Raw genomic sequence first — 22,156 nt, 5'->3', positions numbered from 1 at the left:
TTATTCTGATGAAAGCCAAATACAGTTAAACAGGATAAAGCAATTTCCATTCCTATCATAAATGACAGGCAGTCTTCAACTACAAGAAATAAACTAAATTAACCAAATGAAATAACCATATTCTGTATATACAACTGAAAAAAAAAAAAAAATTATGCAGATTTTTCAAAGATAAACTGTACAATGTCCAGTGCTTCTATAACAGATTCTTCAAAATACTCCAAGAGTCTTTGGGGGGTTTTGAAAGGAAATTGCAATGTTGAGTGCTGGGTTCACATTTCACAGATTTAGAGTCGAGTCAAACCCACAGCACTGAGACAGATGGGGCCTTTAGCAGCCAATTTGTGCAGATCTGCTATTTGTACAGGATGTCGTAGTGGCCCGGTCGGTAGAGGAGAAAAATCTTGGGTTCTCCACCTTCAGGGAAGATGTGGTGATTGACTGTTCCTCCCTCTCCTCGATCCATGTACTCCACCTGGATGCACACGTTTAAAGCCTGAGCCAGAGCTATAATGTGAATGTGATCACTCTCTTTGGACATGGGCTCCACCTCCTGGCCAAAACAGAAGGACATGCTGGTTTAAAAATGTTGCAAAGTCATTGAAGAACAGGTTAATCTATAACAGGGGTATCCAATCCTGCTCCTGAAGGGCCAATGTCCTGTTAAATTTAGCTCCAACCTTTCCTAACACATTTGCCTGGACGTTTCTAATAACCCTGAAGACCTTGATTAGCTGGTTCCAGTGTGTTTAGTTGGGATTGGAGCAAAACTTTGCATGATAGTGGCTCTCCAGGAGCAGGATTGGACACCACTGATAAGAACTGGATTAAAAATAAATCATATCTTCAAGTCACAAATGACTTGTTCAGTGTTACCTGTTGGCAAAACTCTCGAACGGTGCGACCGCCCTCTATGAAGTGCTGGAAGAAGTCTTCCTCTCTTTGCAGGTACCCAGAGGTCACCAGCCGCAGATAAACGACAAGATAATCCGATACACTCTGCTCATTAAATGAGCCGAGCAGCTCACCTACAGATGGTTGCTTATCACATGCCTCAATCAGGTCCATGAACTGCAGTGAACAAAACAAGAGGAAATTAATTGTGTAAGAAATTCATTTAAGATTATAACTAACCCCAAAGAAAGAAAAGGGCAAACGGGAGTTATGAGATCTCAAACGTTGTACTCATTTTCATACATAATTGTAATGTCAACACAAAGAAGCGAGACTGATTTAATGTTTCCAGTGTTGTAAACAAACTATTACAAATAATTTTAGTTAGTTGAAATAAAGCTGAAATAATATATAAGATGACATACTAATTAAAATCAAAAACAAAAAATTTGTTTTTAGGCTTGTGATCTTTCTTTGGAAACTGCGACAGTCGTGATAAGACGCTATAGAGTGTGAGGTCATTTTTTAAAAATTTAAAATTAAAGAATAATATATGGAAAATGTAAAAATGTATAATCTACTACACTTTCCTGCTACATTCTTTTAATTCAGCTAAGAGGTCATGTCGTGACGTATTGATTCTTTGGTCACACGTCTTCACGTGATTTGAAATCACAGGTCAGAGTTCACCAAATTTGATCTTTAGAATGCATCCAAATACTAAGAACTTCTTCACATGAGCTTGCTTTCCAGTCTCAATGCATATGAATGGAAGTCAATGGAAATAAAAGTGTAGTGTGACCATCCCTTTAGAAATGTGGCTTTGGCAATTAACTAAAATACAATAAGCTGAAGTGCTAAAATTACAAAAACTGAAATAAAAATGAATTAAAACTAAAGAGAATTAAATAAACCTGATATATACAAAGTATAAAAATAAAAGCTAATTCAAAATATTAAGGGCACAATATGATTTCTGGATTAAAATATCCAAAAACCACTAGAACGATGTTAAATATTTTGTTGACTTGTGTACTTACATTTTCCCAAATGTTTCCACGAATGTTTAAATCCAGAGAAATAAGCAATTTTAACCAGGACACGGACTGTGTCCGTGCGTCGCCTATCAATGATATCATACCCGCGTTAACCATGGAAACACCAAAGACGCTTTATTATTTTATGTGTTTTATTAGACAGGTGAGCAACTGTTTGGATACATTCATCTACAGAAAACTAATCATGTTATATAGCTGAACACAGTAAGTCTTATTGTTTAAATCTCGTTTTCTTGATTTACAGCAATTAACATGTTTTACCATGACTAATATCGATTTAGCTTACTGCAGTGTGCAACAAGTGTCTCATAGCAGCCGCCGAGTGAACGCACAGAGTAGCACCACAAAAATGTTTAACACTCAAATGTATCTAATATGATAAAACATATCAGCGGTGCGTTACCCCACATAATAAAAGCTCCGCTGCTCTCGAGCCGTGTGTCACGCTTGTCTCTCATTAGCAATCGCTCCAGCAGCCTCGTTCTGCTCTAACGGCTTTCAGCCACACCCTGATTCATACTGCAGTGATGTTAATAAATCTTTAATACATTAGCTCATCGATGAATATGATTTTTGCCCGAGTTCCGTCGAATTCTTAGACGTGAAGACAACACCTCCCATGATCCTGCAAGATCAAGGCGGCATCAAGCTACGCCTTTGTTTTGAATAAGCGACCTCTAGTGGCAAAAAATTACATATTGTGCCTTTAATAAATAATATAAATAGTATATTAAAAATAGATTTAAAATAAACATTCTTCCAAAGACTTACTGTGTTGTGAAAATCTTCAATGGTGAATTCTGTGAAACCTTGGCTCACCAGATCCAGTTTACTCTGGGCAGCAATAGCCTTGAATCTGCCAAGTGAACAGAACCAAACAAGAGTCTTAGAGGAGATACTTGATACTTGAAACCAAGTTTTATCTTCTCCTCATACTTTCATGGAAATTATCTTATCAGGCTTGACACAAGTAGTTTGTCTGTCCACACTGAAAGTGAAAACGCTGCATGATGTGACAATCACTGCGACTTAGAACATATTTCATGTTCAACTCTTTACCCGTCAGCGTTTTTTATTTATTTATTTATTTTTTTTAAGTTGGCCGTTCCCCACCAGTGTTTTTGATCATTTTCACAATTTCATGGCCCCCAGAATATTTTATTGTAATAATATCTGAACATGTAATATATCAAAAGTAAGAACAGATCCTCTGCTTTTAAACAAACAAACAAAAAAAAGGGTTTATTCTAGCTTCATGCATTTTTTTTACTTGAATGTGGGCAAGTTTAATAAAAAAGCAACTTTGAGCAAAAAGCTGAAAAAGAAAATCACATTTCTGAGAAAGACTACATCTGGATCGGATTCAGAATGATGATCAAGAGTAGACTATGACCACCAAAGCTGGGTCAACATTTCATTCAGTACCATTACTCAGTTTTGATTTATATGCTGTTTAATGTTGGGGATCGCGTTATTTTACACATGCATATGATTACATATATCGCATGCGTTGTGATCAGGAGATTCAGTACTCTTTCAGAAGATGTCTGATAGCGCCCCCTAGCGTATTACAGTGAAAACATGGAAAGATGAAAAATCTCGTCAATGGCGGGGAAGCGTTTTCTCGAGTTAATATCTAGCTTTGTGGAGTGAAAATCATTTATTAAGCTAAATGATTAAATGATGTTCACTTGAATGTAGGCTGGCAAGTTGTTACCTATGCAATTCTTTGCTGTCTTCAAGTAAAGATTCCAGATGTGAGAAACCAAAGGCTCTGTAGAAACAGTTCCCATCTGGCCGTGTTTTGCGTATAGATGAGTACTTCTTCTGTAAGTCCTGTTGAAGAAACAGTTTAACTAACATAATTTTAACATTATATACTCTCTTAGCACAAGGGTACGTTACTAGATAACTGCATAATAATAATAATCTATGCATAGCATTTCATGAGCATTCATTCTCTATTGAAAAGGTTCACTTACTCTTATCTTTTGCTGGTAAATGGCGTCATCATCAGCATACTCTCGCTTAAGGACAGACAAGTCCTGTCTTTCTGACACCAGAGGAATACTGGTTGCTATCTACAATGACATTCAGGGTGGGTTAAAGAGTGAATCTTGCGATTTTTCTTAAAGGATTAGTTCACTTTCAAATTAAAATTTCCTCAATTTACTCACCCCCATGTCATCCAAGATGTAGGGCTGTCGCGATAACCGCAACATCATAATACCGCGCTTTTGACGAGCCAACCGCAGAGGACAGCATAAACCGCAGCAACCGCGATATTTGCATTTTTTCTATTTTTTGAAAGGTTATGTCCTTCTCGTTTTACACTTCATGCATGTATACTAAATAATAAATAAGTTAATAATGGTAGCATAATGTGTACCATGGTAACTTTCAGAGGCTCCGTAGATTTGTACTAAACAAGCCTAAACAGACAGCGAATGTGAGAGAGATCGACTGAGCGCGTGCGATTACCTGCGTCTGTCCTTCAGGCCGAGATGTATTTGTCGTCTGCAAGGATACTGAAATCTCTGCCTTAGCATCGACGCATTACAGCTGTGCCTTATAAAGTGCCGCTCAAAGTTAAAATGATTTCAACAGCTTGTTTCATTACATCGCTCTTTAAATTAATCAGCGGTTTTGAACGTGCATTTGAATGAACAGTTTAAAGACTCAAAGAAAGTCCCCTGCCGCCACCTTGTGGTGCAACAATGTAACTGCACTGACTGACAGCCCGTCTGGAACGCACAGAGATGAGTAACGTTAGTTCTGCTTATACTCGTGAAATATCAACAGAAAGTCTCTTGTTTAGTCAGATTCGAGGATCGGAACTATTATACATATAACAATAGCCCTACGATCTTACTGTCAGGTAGACCCTTATTTTGACTCGACATTCTCTTCTGTTACTTCACTTCCTGTTTCAACGCTCTATTTAGTTTATTGAATATGTCCGCTTGTGTGTTTATTATATATATATATATATATATATATATATATATATATATATATATATAAAATGGCGGTAAAAACGCATATCGCGCTATTGAGCCGCTCAAAAATACCGCAAGGGAAATTCCTTAACCGTGACAGCCCTACCAAGATGTCCATGTCTTCAGTCGAAAAGAAACTAAGATTTTTGATGAAAACATTCCAGGATTTTTCTCCATATAGTGGACTTCAATGGCCTCCAAACAGTTGAAGGTCAAAATTAGTTTCAGTGCAGCTTCAAAACTTTCTACACGATCCCAGACAAGAAATAAGGGTCTTATATAGAGAAACCATCACTCATTTTCTAAAAACAAAATAAAAATTATATACATTTTAACCATAAATGCTCATCTTGAACTAGCTCTCTTCTTTTTCTTCTTCTCTATTAGAATTCCAGCAGAGACACTGCTAAATGTATTACTGCCCTCCACAGGTCAAAGTTTGAACTAATTGTTAGATACTTGCACTAGCATATTGTATATGACAATTTAGTTCAAACTTTGACCTGAGGAGGGCAGTAATACACTTAGCAGTGTCTACACTGCCGGAATTCTAATAGAGAAGAAGAAGAAGAGAGCTAGTTCAAGATGAGCATTTATGGTTAAAATGTATAAAATTTTAATTTTTTTTAGAAAATGAACGATGGTTTCTCTAGACAAGACCCTTATTTCTCATCTGGGATCTTATAGAACTTTTTGAAGCTACACTGAAACAGTCATTTTGACCTTCAACCGTTTGGAGGCCACTGAAGTCCACTATGTAGAGAAAAATCCTGGAATGTTTTCATCAAAAATCTTAATTTCTTTTTGACTGAAGAAAGAAAGACATGAACATCTTGGATGACATGGGGGTGAATAAATTATCAGGAAATTTTGATTTGAAAATGAACTAATCCTTTAATGAGCAACATGTGCATACATATATGGGCCAATGTGACGGGTCATTATTTTGTACAAAGGCCCTAATAATAATAAAAAAACAAAGATATGACACCTAAAGTATGTAAGGCAGTACAACTAGATCTCTTTTATTGAATTCAAAAAGTTTTAACTATATTTTGCTACATATAAACCAGTGGTCTCAAACTCAATTCCTGGAGGGCCACAGCTCTGCAGAGCTTTAACCAGCTCCAACTCACACCTAGGGATGTGCCAAATGAAGCTTTTGAAGCAGTGAGGCTTTTACAACTAACTGCATCGCTGCTTCGAAGCTTTTGAAACCATGCTCTACTTCGCCACCTGGTGGTCAATAAAAATTCCTACACTACCTGTATCATTCATTTTGTTCGTTGGGATGTCATTGTATTTATTTGTATATTTATTAACCATATAAGTCATCAGAAAGATGGTGGCGCGTGTGTGCAGCGAAATTTCATTGCATTTTGCACAATACAGTGAAAATAAAGACTTTCTGTTTTTACTCGCATCAAACTTGTATCTTTTCACCTCCTAAATAGATTGTTTAATATGCCAAATTAGGTCTGTGATTTTTTCATTGCACCATTTTTTGTGTGCTCCTTACAAAACAACACAAACATGCACATTGTTTTAAAAAAAACAAAACAAATGCAAATATTTATATTATAGTATTTCATATTTTTATTCAAGAATATTATTTGTTTCACTGTGCTGGAGCTTAAGCAGCTCCTTTTTTACTAATCACGTCACCAGCTTTAGAAAATATTCGTTCGTTTGATCCAGACGTGACGTGTCAGGGAAATAACGAAGCTTCATTTCCACAGGTCACGTGACAGCCTCATTTCAAGCAATGCTCCAGAACACTGTTTCGGAGCACTAATGTGTCGACACTGGGTGTCGAACTACCCATGCCTACTCACACCTGCTTGGAAGTTTATACTAGTAATCCTGAAGACCTTGATTAGCTGGATCAGGTGTGTTTGATTAGGGTTGAAGCAAAACTGTGCAGAGCTGTGGCCCTCCAGGAATTGAGTTTGAAACCACTGATATAAAAGGTATTTAGAAGATTTTGAAGTGTAAAAGGGTCATTCGGTTTAACAGTCCAAAGGCCAATACAGCCAATTCATTTGTGATTAAAACATATTAAAATGTAATAAATAACTATTTGAAAAATTCATGTTTTCACTTGCTCGTACGCATGTCCTGAAACATCACGTCATTCAGTACAACCGCTATAAAACATGGAAAATGTAGTTTCAATTTTTCATTGTCCTTTTGTTAGATTTGTCCAAGTTAGATAACAGCCTGTTAGCATTGTCTGAAAATATCGTCATTCGGTATAACCAAGTGTCATTTGGTTAAACCAAATTACTTTTTATATCTTGTAATAAATGACAAAAGCAGTGTTAATTGATAACACACACAATCTCATTGTTAACACTTAAAAAAACTTCAAATTTAATGATATCTCCATTATGTTTTTTTTTTTTTATAAACACTTTTAAAACCTTATTCGTCAATGACCCATATACATGTATAGGTTTTTTAACAATGAATTTCCATGAGTCTTTCTGTCATTCAGGATTACTGGATAATAATTTTTCTTTAAATAAACAAATAGATAAGAAAAATTTTATAAAGACTGAAATTAGACCTTACTTGTAGAAATTTTTTTTATTACAATGCCCGAAAAACATATTTTCTGCATTTCTATGATCGTAGGAACCCTGGATCCTCATTAAACTGTCTCAAGTACGTCACACATTTTGCTTGATTTTAATCAGCATTACTTTTGTATCATTGAAATACAATTATATTTTTAATAAATATTTTAAAGTAGTTTATTTGTATATTTTTATTTAAATTTGAGTTAAAAAATGTCGTTATAGTTTTGATTATTTTTCCCCAGGTATAATTATTTTAGTACATCAAGTAAAACTAAATTAAAATGAGAAATATTCCATGACAACTACTTAAAATAAAATAAATTTATGTTTTTACTTATTATTATTATTTCAGTAAATTACTTAACTATAATGAACCTAATTTTAATCAATTTCTTTCAACTGTAGCAAAGCAAAATCAGCAAAATCATGACCTGTTGAGGGCTTTGCAGAAAGACCTTTAACTGTAGAGGCTTATGCGCAATATAAAGCATCACGACATTACAAATTAATGAGTAAATTGCTCAACGGTTACCTCTTGCTGAATCTTATCTTGCTGTGCAATAATGGCTTCATCATATGCAAGACAATTCAGCCCTGTCAAAGAACAAACACAATTTATTGAAGAATATTGACAAATCTCTTTACTTTAGTGTCAAAGATTACTTAAGTGTCAAAAATCATACTTCTTTCCCCTACATGGTCAGGAACACACGTTAGTATTGCTGTTACTACGCACGTTAAGGTTTTTCTACATTTGTTTCCGCAGGGCATTTACTTTAAACGCTTGTGTGACACACGGGGAAGCAGTTTTGTTAAGCATTTATATTGAGCTAGTAATTGTATACAGGATGATATACTGATTTGGACACAAAAACAAGTGCTTTAAAACATAAACAATGAAGTCTCAGCTATTGTTATTAGCAGGTTAGCAAAGCGCTCGTTGCTCATCCCTCAGCTCCCGTTCTTCACACAGATCAAAATATAGGCGACATGTGAGAACTGATTTAAACAGACGCTGGTTCTGAACACGTAACAGTAAAGTATTTCTCACCATCAGCCTCTTTTTGAGAGATCTCCTGCTGTTGCTCCTCCGCCATGTTCCTGCTGAACAGTCATTTCCGGTCACCTGATTGATTGGAACCGCTGGAGATGAACCTACTTCCGGTTGAGATTCTTCACTTTCTATCTGAGCGCACCACAATTGTTTTACACGTGTAAAAATGGTTGACTTTTTAAAAGTGTATTGAACTGAGTTTTCCCATAAAAGCTGGTGGAAAGTATACATTTTTACCTTATTACTGGTATGTTAAAGAACAACGTTTTTTCTTTATTATTTTTCACGAACGAGGCAAGGCACCAGTGACAAGCTCTTGTAAGAAGATTCATTTTCTGTGTGTTATCTTAAAACAAAAAATAATTGATAAATGTAAATTGATTACATTATATCATTATTTAATTTTTTTTATGAAATAAAGGCTAAATGGTCTACACACCTAAAAGTCAAAATATATTTTAATAAAATGTCGGTGACAATGATATAATGGGCCGTGTGGTACTTAGTTCAGTTAATGGCTGATTACATGAATTAGGAGACAATTAAAAATGAGCAAACCAGGAATGAAAACCACAACCGAATATGATGTTTCTTGAATATCTTTTTTTTTTTTTCATAACTGAGAGATATGTTTGTTGCCATATTTTGAGATCATTTTGAGAAAAGTAAGTGTGATTCAGTAAGTTTGTTGCCAATCAGCCAATCGTTTACGCGATGATCGTGATTGGTCCTCTGGCTTGTCAATCACTGCCATTACGTTCCTTTTGAGAGACGTGTGCGCTCCAGTAACTTTCCACACTCCACAGGCGCCGCATGCAATGTTTTTGTCAGGAGACAGGAGTAACAACTGCAGATTATTAGGTACCCGCGGTGAGTCCGACATAATGAATCCACTAACACGACACAGCGAATGCCGGTGGTAAACAAACACTCATGTTCCAATACTCGTGCACGAGTTTTGGGAGACGTTCCCTCGAAATAAAAACTCACTAACAGTCTTTGGATTCTCAGTCAACGAAAAGATCCTCTGTATCACCTTTAAGTTAATTGAATTGGCTACCATATAAGATTTAAAAAGACATTAAAATGTAAACCTGTAATGCAACAGGTTATTGCAATTCATTATATCTTGCTTTGTTCCAGCAGCCTATTGTCCAAAAAAAACAAAAAAAACAAGAGAGACAGAATTTAAGATTTAAATTATGGTTTATTTTGAATGTAACAGCTCCAGGTTATTAAGAAACACCCATGATTATATGTTATTATTACACAGTTGGTAACGGAGCAAACGCTCAGTGTAAAGAAGACCGGAGTGTTTGGAGGAAAGTAACCAGTCGCATGGAGAGGAGGTAGCTGGGTGGCTCAAAGCAGTGGAACTGATCTGTTGTTCAGGTAAGTCGGAGGTCTGTGTGATGGTGGTCCCAATGTGTTAAAAGCAATAAAACCAGACAAACTGCTTTCAGTCAATGACAGATTGATCACTCAGATGCAGCGGAATCCCTCTTTTTATAGTTTTCCAGGTTGGCCAGAACCCACCCAGCTGGTCCCAGGATGGCAAGAGAAAACAAGGCCAGACCAGCTGTTGTCTCCTGTAAAAACAGACACAAGACACAAACAACTGTTAGGTAACCATGTAATATATGTATATCGTGTGAATGCAACATAATAACCACTTAAAGTCACCATGAAATGAAAATTGACGACATCTATATTTTAAAGGAAATTGCAGTATTTATTATTAATAATTTTTTTGTGCCCTTATAATTGTTAAATCAAAATATTTTCCCCTGCCTCTTGCAACAATATTGTGTTTACTGACGCTCACATGAGATTACAGCAATAGCAAGCCACAACGAGGCAGTCAAATGCCGACAAAACCAAGTCCCGCTCTCCATTTTTCTTGTTTGAGACTTGGATATATGTCACCATAGTAAGGAAAAATACTATCACAAGTTCTGTTTACATTAGTAGCAGAAGTACTGGTATCGGTACTTAGTAAAGAGATGCCATTGAGCAAATATTTAAAATACTGTATTTATGCTGTTTATATTACGCTATGACATTATACAATAATAATAAAAAAAAAACTATATTTAAGATTTTAACGTAAGGTGTGATTAATCACGATTAATAACAATGTGTGAATAGCTAATTTTTTTTTAATCAATTGACAGTAATTATATATTATACATTTATAAAACGGAAACATACACTAACAGATGGAAGTACAGGAAGACAAAATATATATCCTACTGGGACCCAGGAATAGACTTCTGTCCTCTGTAGTGGACATTATACTTTAGTGATTTCCTAAAGAGCACATTCAGGGCTTTGCAGAGATACCAAATTTTTAGAGGTTTCGCCATAACAATAACAACTTCTTGGTCTTTAAATATGACTGAAAATTAGAATTCTTATGGGAATATGATATTTTTTTTGTAATTATCATTTAAATCTGATTAATTTTGAAATTATTTGTTATAAATCAGCATCTCAGGAAAATGTTATGGGGTTTCAAATCAAAATGACTTTTTGTTACAAAACAGGATATTGATTTCATACATGACCTCTGTAGAGGACACCGGGACTTAAATCATGTTTATCAGGCATTTTAGGAGATACAACAAGTGAATAGGGAATAAAATTATATATCAATATTCCTATTAAATATTAGATAATATTATGAAAATGTTGCCAAGTATTGCTCCCATCATTACACTTCTTTTTTCATTACATGTTGCTCCAAGAACACATTAATATGCAAATTAGATACAGTGTATTGATACGTTGTATTGAATGGGAAAACCCATGTATGGCCATTTTACCCACATATTGCATCAAGTAAAATATTATATCAATTAATTCCATTATATCTTTCATAACATAGTTGAGAATCATCTTTATACAAAGTTTGGTTAAAAACAACAAAAAAAATTTATTGGTTTTTTTAAAAAATCCCATTGTTTTTGCCTGTACATGTCATTTCATGTCATTTTATTTTTTAAACAACTTAGTCCTGGTGTCCACCACAGAGGACATAACATAACATGAAAAAATATAATTGTTCAAAAATTTTATTTTTCATTAGTTTCTTATGCTCTAAACAATATAATGACTAAATTCAAAAAAACTTTTTTTCTGGGCTTCAAATTTACACAATTGCTCTTAAAACGCTAATGATTTTACTTTAAATAGTAATTAAAAGTAATATAAATAAATAAAAATGTTGAGATTCAGTTCATCTATCGTCTGTCAACACTACGACCTTCTGAATATCCGCTATAGAGGTTTTGGTTGCCGCTTCAACCCCAAACCACATCAGTCCAAATCTAATGCAAATCGTGTGAATTAAAGCTCCAACTACTGATTTTTTTTTATTAATTTTATGTATGTTTCATATGATCACATTGAGTCTAAAGGTGAATACCAAGGAGGTCATGGCCTGCCCTTCACGAGCTGCTAAGGAAACAACCAGCTCTCTACAGATACTCACAACGGGCCCCAGCGCATCCTTAGCAGGTCGCGAAGCGATGTTGGCTCGCTGGGTGATGGTTGATCCCCGCAGAACCGGAGCGGTGCGGATCCGAGCAATTCCCCGCAGAAATCCAGACATCTTGCTGCTCTAAAATCGAGTATGTAATGAACAGGAAGAGGAAGATGGCACCGGAATGTGCGACAGCACTGAAGCAAGTGCTCATGGGAAACATACGTATGCGTGTGGGAGTTGTAGTTTTTTTGTGCATAACCCATTTCTAGTTTAGACAGTTAAAAATAAACAGTCTTGCACCGTCACTAGTTATACATTATTAAGATTATTCATTACATGTGTGTAGTTATGTACTTCATGGTGACAGTTAAATGGTCACTAAGCAATCCTCTTTTAACCTCTTACATTGCCTGGCTTTGTATGAACTAATGAACCTAGCAGAACATGTGCCAGTTGACAGATCCTTGTGTGCATGCTATGACAATATATTATTTACTGTTAAATTATTAAGAACTAAGGCAGCATGTCACCAAAATTCAAAGGGCCTAAGATAAATTTAAAATAAGAAAGCCTACTGGACACAATGACCATGGTAGACTCTCACACTGGTGGCCTCCATTTTATTTTTGAATAGTAGTCTGTAACTTTCATTTAATTTATTTTGATTTTTTATTTAATTTTTAAGTTGTTTTGTACCTGTGTCTTGATAAAAATGAACACCTCTTAATATTATAATTTTCAAGGTTTTTACACTGGTTAATGTTTCAGATAGGGCTGTCAAACGATTAATCGCGATTAATCTCATACAAAATAAAAGTTTGAGTTTGCCTAATATATGTGTGAGTACTGTGTGTAATTATTATGTATATATAAATACAAACAAATTAATGTATATAGTAAAGAGAAATATCATATTTAAGAACAAAATATTTTCAATTATATATAATATAAATTATATAAAAATATAAATAAATACATATTGTAAATATTTCTCAGATATATACATGAATGTGTTTGTATTGATATATACATAATAATTACACACAGTACTCACACATATATTAGGCAAACTCAAACTTTTATTTTGTATGCGATTAATCGCGATTAAGTTTGACAGCCCTAGTTTCAGGGTTATTTTTGGACACCGATTTCTATATAGGCATATATCTTGACATAGTCTTGTCTAGAAAAAGTCATTTTTATACACTTCTGCCATAGGATACAGTTTGTTTAACACACACTGATCCTTTTTGTGAACACATAGTCTTATGTGCAAAGGTGCCACTGTTTGTTGTAAGTTAACCAGACAGTTGATGGTTGCCATTAACTTCCATAGTATATTTTGTTACCTCTTAAACATTCTTCAAAATATCTTCTTTTGTGTTCAGCATAAGAAAGAAACTCATACGGAGTTGGAACAACTTGAGGGAGAATAAATGATGCAAAAAATTTCATTTTTGTTCAAACTATCACTTTAAATTCCATGTATTTTCTGAGTATAGAGCATGTATTTAAAATAATACTAAATAAATTACTTAAAAATATAAGCAATATATTGAATATATTGAATATCAATGCCCTGAGTATACAGATTTCCTTTCGATATAACTTTTTAAGATTTTTTTTGTTTTTAAACAAAAATAAAATGCCCATTGCTCTACACCCGAGTCCTCATCTCACTTCACCTCAAAACCTGACAAGTTGATACATGTATTACTGCCTTCCCTTCTTTACCCAAAACAAGAGCTGTTATAAAAGTATGACAGCTGGGGCCTGTACCATGTTGCTAGTTGAACAAACTCAGGGTTATAGGAGTTGACAAAACCAAACCACTCCAATCCGGCTTTGTTGGTACCATGATGCTGATCATCAACTTTCTCTGTCAACTCAGGCTTTGATCCTGAGTTTGTGGAACGTGTGTGCAAATGAATCCGTGACATCAGTGGCAAACAGCCAATCACATGCCTTGCAACAGAAATAAACTGTGATTCACTACAAGGTCACATGTAGTGATATGTATACCTTATTTATATTACAAATCATCTATATATATTAATATTCATTGAAACTAAATGCTTAATAACAACTGTTAAACTAAACGTGTGTGTGTAATGGATTATAGATCATATAATTATACAAATCATATATAAATCATAAAATAATTCTAAGTAACTATCATCAAAACCAGACAATTTCATTGTTAAATATTTGTTTTTACTATAAAATGACCTTTAATTTGGAGGAAGAGAAACTGGGGGAGTGACTTTATTGCGTTGAGTGTGTCAATATCACTTAATTTACATCTGATTGGTCCAATTTCAGTTTGCGATCTCTAACCCTGAACATAACCTGCCCCGGAGTAGGTTAGCCGTGGAGCGTAAATTACTATGGCGATGAACACAGCTAAAAGTCAAGTTACTTTCATGGTACCTAAAACCCAGGATTGCTGCACTAATCTGAAATTTAGCTGGCTAGCCAGCTAATCCAGCTTCATGGTACAGGATCTTGGTCAATTCAGAAGTAGAACTCATCATAGTTGGGTAAACATAGTAGTGGATGGAAGACTACAGAAAATAGGCCTACAGTCCACCAAAATATTTTTTATATGAAAAAATGTATAATATATATATATATATATATATATATATATATATATATATATATATATATATATATATATATATATATATATGTATATCTCGGAGCCCTCTCTAGCTCTACAGCGCCCCACAAGTTTCCAGTGTAAATATGTGGTGAGAAATGGAACTGCAGCGCACTCTCAGAGATCCACTGGGGCAGATTTCTGGTTGCGCCGCTTATTTTTAACGTTTGGTAAACACAACTCCAGACAAGACGTTATCAGTCCGCTTCAGATATGTGTCTGCTTCAGGTCAGTAACTAGTTGGCATGTATGTTCTTCCTAGGTGGAGTAGCGTATCAAATTAATGAGAGTATAAACCCTTCAATTTAAACGTGCTCATGTGAATAGCTTTTATATCAGTAACGTTAGTTCTGTTGTGTTTGTTTCATGTTTGTTTGAGAAAAGACATTACTTTTTTCCTCTCTGGAATTCCTGCATAACTTGGAATATTATAAAACAACATTCGGAAGCAACAAATACTACATTAAGCAAATCTAAGCTGGCATTCAATGCGTTTGTCGGGTGTACTGAAATCTGTCAATCATTATTAGAGCGCCACCTTCAGGATAATTAACGCAAGGACATGAGAATTCTGCCAAAAGTGTGTCTGATGTGTTCAGCGATTAGAATATAAATTTACAAAAATGGTAACTATGTATTAAAGAAAAAAGTCCAAATGAAGTTTGTAACTATTCAATAATGTGTTCAGATTTCTCTGCTCACGCACGCGACTTCTGGTGTGCAGGCGTGCGAATGCGTGATTCGAATTTTAGTCGCTATAGCGACGCATGTTATGAATCCTGACTGCACATATTTACACTTGAACCGATTGCTTTATGTTGACTGAGAGACGAGGCGAATTCAGAGACTTTGGCAGAATATTTTCTGTGCTGATCTTGCGATTTTGAAGCTGTTCAGAGGATTTCAGAGAGGAGACTTTTATTCTAGAAGGAGAGCGGAGGAGTTTATTTTTTTGGAGTTCATATTATTTCTAAGGACAGTTTTATTTTATTTGTTCTTTCCTTATTTTAGAAGGAGTTTGGAGTTTTATTTAATTTTTAATTTAATTTAATTTTAATTTATTTAATTTTATTTTTATTTTATTTTTTGGGAGGGGGGGATTTCTTAGGAGAATTGCATTTTATTGTTTTTGTATTGTATGTTGTATTGTTTTATTTCAGTTCACAGGAGGATATCGATGGCTCACATGAGTGAAAGAGGAGGTGAGTGCTTTAGGTTTTCATTTGTTTATGGTATGTTATGGTATGATGTTGTACAATGACTGACTAAATTAATATGAAGAAACTTGTGTCGGGTAACCCATTTGTTCCCCCAATTTTCCCAGATAAGTGATCACATGTATTTGAATCCTGTTCCTTGCATATGAGATAAACTTTTCAATTTGAGTAACTATAGTAATAATTTGTAATTGACCACTGACATTAATTGTTGATCATTATTATTAAAACATGTGGTTTGGAGACCCGGTTCTGATGACCGTGATCAGGATCCACTGCCAGACTCGATCCAGACTTGATCCAGGAGCTTCCTGGATATTTAACACCTCTGTCTTCTGATTTGTCTGTTTCTGTGTCCTCAGGTCAGGACCACCGGAGGAGGGAGTGGCAGAGCGGCAGCCAGCAGAGGCCAGATGATGGACACCCGTCCACTTCATCTAAACTCTCTCGGAGAGGTCAGAATTTGCCTTTAATAAAGAAATTATGGCTCAATTTCTGTTTCTATATTCAATGGTTGAACTGCTCCCACAGATTCCCTCTCTGAGGACAATTTAGTGAGGCGGTTCAGCAGAGAGTCCATCAGCCTCAGCAGCAGAGGCTCGTACAGCGTCGAATGGAGGTGGAGTGGTGATGTTCCGGATAGTCGAAGCGAACAGGGCAGTTGCAGCGGCATCTGTTTGTCCAGGTCCGACAGCCTCAAAGGGTGGACGTGTCCTCCACTGCCAGGTCAAGTTCCTGTTGAGCCAACAGAGACGTCACATGGCCGAACTGCTCCGGGAGCCAGGGAAGCTTCTCCTGTGACCAAGAGCTCCACAGGTGAGGCTGAAATAAGGCTGGACAGTGTAAAGTGTTCAGAGAGAGATTTTACTATTTCATGCATAACTGTTTCAAGTGTTTAACATCTTAATATCTGGTCACATTTACTGCTGCTCAGCAAAATTCAGAGAACGTTCAAAAGTAACATTTCCATAATTTAAAATTATAAAATATAGTGTTCCTTTAATCCAAAACAACCATTTTTGAAACATTGAAAATGTTTTGAACGTTCAGGGAACATTTAGAAATAATGTTGACATCAGTTTCTAATCTTTGTGTTTTCAATTGTTTTTCTTCATTTCAGAAAAACCTACAGAATGCAGGAAGAGGAAAGGATTTGGTTCCTTCTTGAAGAGGCTATGGAAGGCTCTGAAGTGTCCTTTCTGCTGCTGTTTCCACTGCAGTTCTGTGGATGTTGTGGAGCCTTTTGTCCCTCCATCAGATCTGGAGTCTGAGATTGATCCTGAGCCGTCATCACCTGCACCAGATCGCTCCGGCGTCAAGCCATATAATGGTAAATCTCTCCAGCACTATTTTAAACAGTATTGATGTCTTGTTTCCACTAAAAATATCTTAAAGCTCGTTTTCAGAGAATATTCATGTTATTTTTCGCTACAACCAATCACGTTTTGCTTACAATCGGGGCGGTCTCGTCCTGCATTGGCTTAGATATGAAGTAGAGGGTTCTTAAACAATGGTACAGTAAAAAGAGGTTTAAATGTATATTTCGTTAGACCATTTGACTGTGTCAATGCAGTCAAACAATTGATCACAAAAATGTTTCAGATGAATCAGACTTTTTTTTGTTGTAAAAGTAATTTAGAAAAACTTAAGTTTTTTTTGTTGTTGTTTGTTTGTTTTGTTTTTTCCAGCATTGCAACCTCTTTATTTGCATTATCCCAAACCATAGGTGCAGTGATGCCGAGGCTCGTAGCCTAATACTGGTACATCACTGAAGCTCATTCAGGCTCATAGTTGGTATTATACGTGCAAGTGTGGTATTATAGCTAGTGTAAAATGGGAAATCCGTTTACTGCCACTGACTCGTCGTTTCTCACCGTGCCGCTTGTAGACAATAGAGCTGCATGGACATGGACACTAATGAAATCCGTTTGTTTATAATGCCTTCTATTTGCTGCCTCGCGCTGTGCCGCGCCGCTCGCTCGCGTCAGGTATTGGTGTTATAGCTGGGGATCTGTGTATGATCATAATTCATGCATATCCTTTATCCTGATTCACTGATCCTGATGGCAATATAAAGAATACACTCCAAAAATCATCCCCGTCCGAATGATGGCTGAAAATTTACTGATGAGTTTCATGAAGTTTTATTGTACATTAGCTACCATGAAATGTCCGTTTTTAACTCCAGACAATCACTGTAAGAGCTTATGCCTTTTCAGGGTTGCTTAACAAACTGGTAAACTTTCTATCCGTAAGAAAACTCAGATGAACCTTAATAATGTGCACGACACGTTCTCTTGTTCATTACTGCAGTGATCAGTAACACTCAGACCATAATACCCGTCAAAATAAGAGAGTCCCTCTTTGTAAGACGGATAATGCAGACCTTATATAATTACACCAACAAAAATATGTACAAAACAAATTTAAAGATCAATCACAATAAAGTCTGTTACGATTTGTAAACGGGTTGTTTTTATCACGCAAACAGCTTCAGCTCAATTCGAACAAGCGCCAATGGTGAAATATGGAGCTCCTTTCAGTCTGTTCCCGCCCCGATTGTAAAGCAAAACGTGATTGGTCGTAGCGAAAGTCGGTGGGTGGAGTCGACCAATTTGTGGATTTGTCTGAGGTCTTGACGCTAGAATTGTTTCAAAATCCACAAATGCATGAGGTGATCCACAAATGCACAGAGAGCAATTCACAAATGTACAGGAGCTGATTCACAAATAAAAGTTGTGCTTGTGACATAAAAACATATTTGTGAATATGTTTTTTATTAGCAAATCTCATTTTATTTATTTGTGAATTCAATTATTTTTTGTGAAACTCCTAACATATAGTTGTGGATCTCATTCTATTCATTTGTGGATACTATTATTTTTTTGTGAATATCTTTATATTTTTTTGTGGATCATAATCTATTTATTTGGAATTTTGCTACAATCCTACCCCCAAAAATGACTGACTTAATTAATATGGAGTATAAATATAATATGAAATTATATATTAAATATAATATGAAAAAATATAAAAAATATGAAATATAAATTAATATGAAGAAACTTGTGTCAGGTAACCCATTTGATCCCCCAATTTTCCCAGATAAGTGATCACATGTATTTGAATCCTGTTTCTTGCATATGAAATAAACTTTTCAATTTGAGTAACTATAGTAACAATTTGTAATTGACCACTGACATTAATTATTGATTATTATTAAAACGTGGAGACCCGGTTCTGATGACCGTGATCAGGATCTGTAGCCAGACCTGATCCAGGAGCTTCCTGGATATTTAACACCTTTGTCTTCTGATTTGTCTGTTTCTGTGTCCTCAGGTCAGGATCACCGGAGGAGGGAGTGGCAGAGCGGCAGCCAGCAGAGGCCAGATGATGGACACCCGTCCACTTCATCTAAACTCTCTCGCAGAGGTCAGAATTGGCCTTTAATAAAGAAATTATGGCTCAATTTCTGTTTCTATATTCAATGGTTGAACTGCTTCCACAGATTCCCTCTCTGAGGACAATTTAGTGAGGCGGTTCAGCAGAGAGTCCATCAGCCTCAGCAGCAGAGGCTCGTACAGCGTTGAATGGAGGTGGAGTGGTGATGTTTCGGATAGTCGAAGCGAACAGGGCAGTTGCAGCGGCATCTGTTTGTCCAGGTCCGACAGCCTCGAAGGGTGGACGTGTCCTCCGCTGCCAGGTCAAGTTCCTCTTGAGCCAACAGAGACGTCACATGGCCGAACTGCTCCGGGAGCCAGGGAAGCTTCTCCTGTGACCAAGAGCTCCACAGGTGAGGCTGAAATAAGGCTGGACAGTGTAAAGTGTTCAGAGAGAGATTTTACTATTTCCTGCATAACTGTTTCAAGTGTTTAACATCTTAATATCCGATGTCTTGTTTCCACTAAAAATATGTTAAGGCTCGTTTTCACAGAATATTAATGTTATTTTCTCGACACAACCAGCACTGATATTCTTTTAAATAAAACAATGGATCTAACAAGCTCATATATTTCTCATATTTTTCTGTTCGTTTTTCAGAGACCTTTGAGTCTCTCTACTGTGTGGGAAAGATGATTGGATCCGGAACATTTGGCAGTGTGTTCGAGGGAACACGCAAATTTGATGGCAAAAAGGTAAATCTTACTGAATTGTACAAACATTTTGCTCTTAGATGCATCAAAACATATTTAAAAAAATTTACAGATGGTTTAATAATTTAATATAAGGTTTGAATACTGTTATTAAGTTTTTGTTTTTTTTTCTCCAGGTTGCCATCAAACGGATGCGGAAGTTTGACAACTTTCTTTATCTTAATATCGTAAGTTGGCCAAAACCTGAATATGTATTTAGTTGTTTAAGTGCAGATTACTGTAGTTGATACACGTGTAGGAAGCATTAGGTGTAAATGTGATTGACAAATTAGCCTAGAGGCACCAAACAACTTTGAGCTGAAAAGGCTCTTTTGAACGTCTGTAAAAAGATCACAGAAAAGTAAGTGTAAAAATTATGTTTTCTTCAGATTTTTACCCAGCTGACCTTCTGTCTGCCTTTCTCTAGCCTGGGCATCCCGAACCTCTCATTACAGAAGTGGCGCTGCTGCTAATGATGAGGCGAGAACCCATAAGCCCCTTCGTCATTCAACTCTACGAGTGGTTTGAACACCCTCGAAAATTCACTCTGGTCATGGAGTACCCGGAACCCTGCGAGAGCTTGCTGGACTTCATCGATCGCAATCCTCAGCTGGATGAAACAATCGCTCGGGTCTTCATGCGTCAGGCTGTGCTGGCAGCACAACACTGCATCGAGCACGATGTTTTCCACAACGACATTCATGCGGACAATTTCCTGTTGAAGCACACGTTAGAGATCAAGCTGATAGACTTTGGCTGCGGTCAGCTATTCAGTAGTGATGGCTACGAGAGCGACGTATACGTTGGTGAGCATTTTGGGAGTGTGGAAACCTGAATGTAGTGACTTACTAATTTGATGCTTTAAAAAAAGCTCAACAATATGCAAATGTCTTGTTTACAGGAAAACAGGATCACTGCCCACCTGAAGTCTTCACAGATCCTCGATTCCACGCCGTCCCAGCAAATGTCTGGGCTCTAGGAGTGATGCTGTATAAGATGGTGAACGCTTGTCCTCCTTTTCGCAACAGAAGGGAAATCACACAAGCCACGGTTACATTTCAGAGCTCCAGCTTATCCAGAGGTGAGTGAATAATATTGATAACATTGATAAACACACACACATAAAGCAAACGCTCTGTACAGAAACAGTTAAAGGTGAAGTATGGAAGACATTATATATAGCTCAACGTATAGTGAAGAAACTACATACTTCACTCTTAAAGTAAAGATAAGGAACATTTTACATTATATGAATCATGTTTTAGATGCTGATTTCATAGATGCCAAGTCACATGGTCATAACTAACCAACTCTCTCCTATTAAAATTTGTACAGAATGCAGTGATCTGATTAGCCAGTGCCTAGCCCGGGATCCAACTAAACGGCCGACGTTAGAGCAGATGTCACAACACAAATGGATTAGGAATGATCTAGATTGAAGAAGTTCAGGAGATTCACTCGATCAGGGATTTCAGGTGTGAGGAAGTGTAACAGACAGAGTAGGATTATTATCATTTCTCCTCAATTCTGGATTATTTTTAGTGAGATTTTCAAATGTGTGTTCATTGTAATGTTCTTGTTATAGTCAAATCCAGTCACCTTCATTATAATTCAGAATCAGTGATGCAAACAGAATTCAATTCTTTTGTAAATCAGCTCTAAAATATCATTCATGAGTTGACTTGTTCATATAATCTTTGTATTGATAGGAAACAACTTGAGCTCGAGTCTTGACCCGAAGCCTGACGTTCAACTCCGACCTGACTGGGAACTCCAAGCCTGTCCACTTCTGAACGAGAACACAAGTAACTGCGAGACTGGGAAGAAGTCATCATTTCATCACAGCCACATTTGCTTCGTTTTAAGTCATTTTTGCTTAATTTTTAAAAGTCAAGTCATCTTTATTTATATAGCGCCTTATATAATTACCTATTTTTGTGTTTCCCAAAAACAAAACTGTAAATATGTAAATAAAAATCTATATGGTTACAAACTTCAATGCATTGTAGAGTCTGTCTAAAACATAACCCTACAATAAATTAGACCAGTTTGGGTTAAATTCTTTGAAGT

The 22,156-nt window shown here is 36.2% G+C and overlaps 3 protein-coding genes across 3 annotated transcripts; 1 reads left to right on the top strand and 2 right to left on the bottom strand.

The window, feature by feature from the left end:
* Positions 1–72: 72 nt before the first annotated feature.
* Positions 73–8,680, bottom strand: otub1a (OTU deubiquitinase, ubiquitin aldehyde binding 1a). Its single transcript, XM_067376320.1, has 7 exons — positions 8,585–8,680; positions 8,066–8,127; positions 3,935–4,033; positions 3,670–3,788; positions 2,724–2,808; positions 877–1,071; positions 73–553 (listed from the first exon to the last, which is right to left on the bottom strand). Exons 1-7 carry the CDS (start codon positions 8,628–8,630, stop codon positions 356–358), a joined length of 804 nt encoding a protein of 267 aa, XP_067232421.1. The 5' UTR covers positions 8,631–8,680; the 3' UTR covers positions 73–355.
* A 1,094-nt stretch (positions 8,681–9,774) lies between these two features.
* cox8a (cytochrome c oxidase subunit 8A) lies at positions 9,775–12,263 on the bottom strand. Its single transcript, XM_067376204.1, has 2 exons — positions 12,081–12,263; positions 9,775–10,176 (listed from the first exon to the last, which is right to left on the bottom strand). The coding sequence occupies exons 1-2, from the start codon at positions 12,198–12,200 to the stop codon at positions 10,066–10,068; spliced, it is 231 nt and encodes a 76-aa protein (XP_067232305.1). The 5' UTR covers positions 12,201–12,263; the 3' UTR covers positions 9,775–10,065.
* Positions 12,264–15,913: 3,650 nt separating this feature from the next.
* Positions 15,914–22,106, top strand: LOC137012279 (serine/threonine-protein kinase par-1-like). The gene is made up of 12 exons (XM_067375410.1): positions 15,914–15,938; positions 16,316–16,408; positions 16,485–16,769; positions 17,074–17,283; positions 19,293–19,385; positions 19,462–19,746; positions 19,995–20,089; positions 20,224–20,274; positions 20,514–20,892; positions 20,988–21,167; positions 21,796–21,891; positions 22,096–22,106. The coding sequence occupies exons 1-12, from the start codon at positions 15,914–15,916 to the stop codon at positions 22,104–22,106; spliced, it is 1,803 nt and encodes a 600-aa protein (XP_067231511.1).
* Positions 22,107–22,156: the final 50 nt, after the last annotated feature.

Source organism: Chanodichthys erythropterus, chromosome 22 (genome assembly GCF_024489055.1).
Source record: "Chanodichthys erythropterus isolate Z2021 chromosome 22, ASM2448905v1, whole genome shotgun sequence".
Taxonomy (NCBI): Eukaryota; Metazoa; Chordata; class Actinopteri; order Cypriniformes; family Xenocyprididae; genus Chanodichthys; species Chanodichthys erythropterus.
The sequence above is the reverse complement of the archived record's forward strand: the minus strand, read 5'-3'. Positions and strand labels throughout refer to the sequence as shown.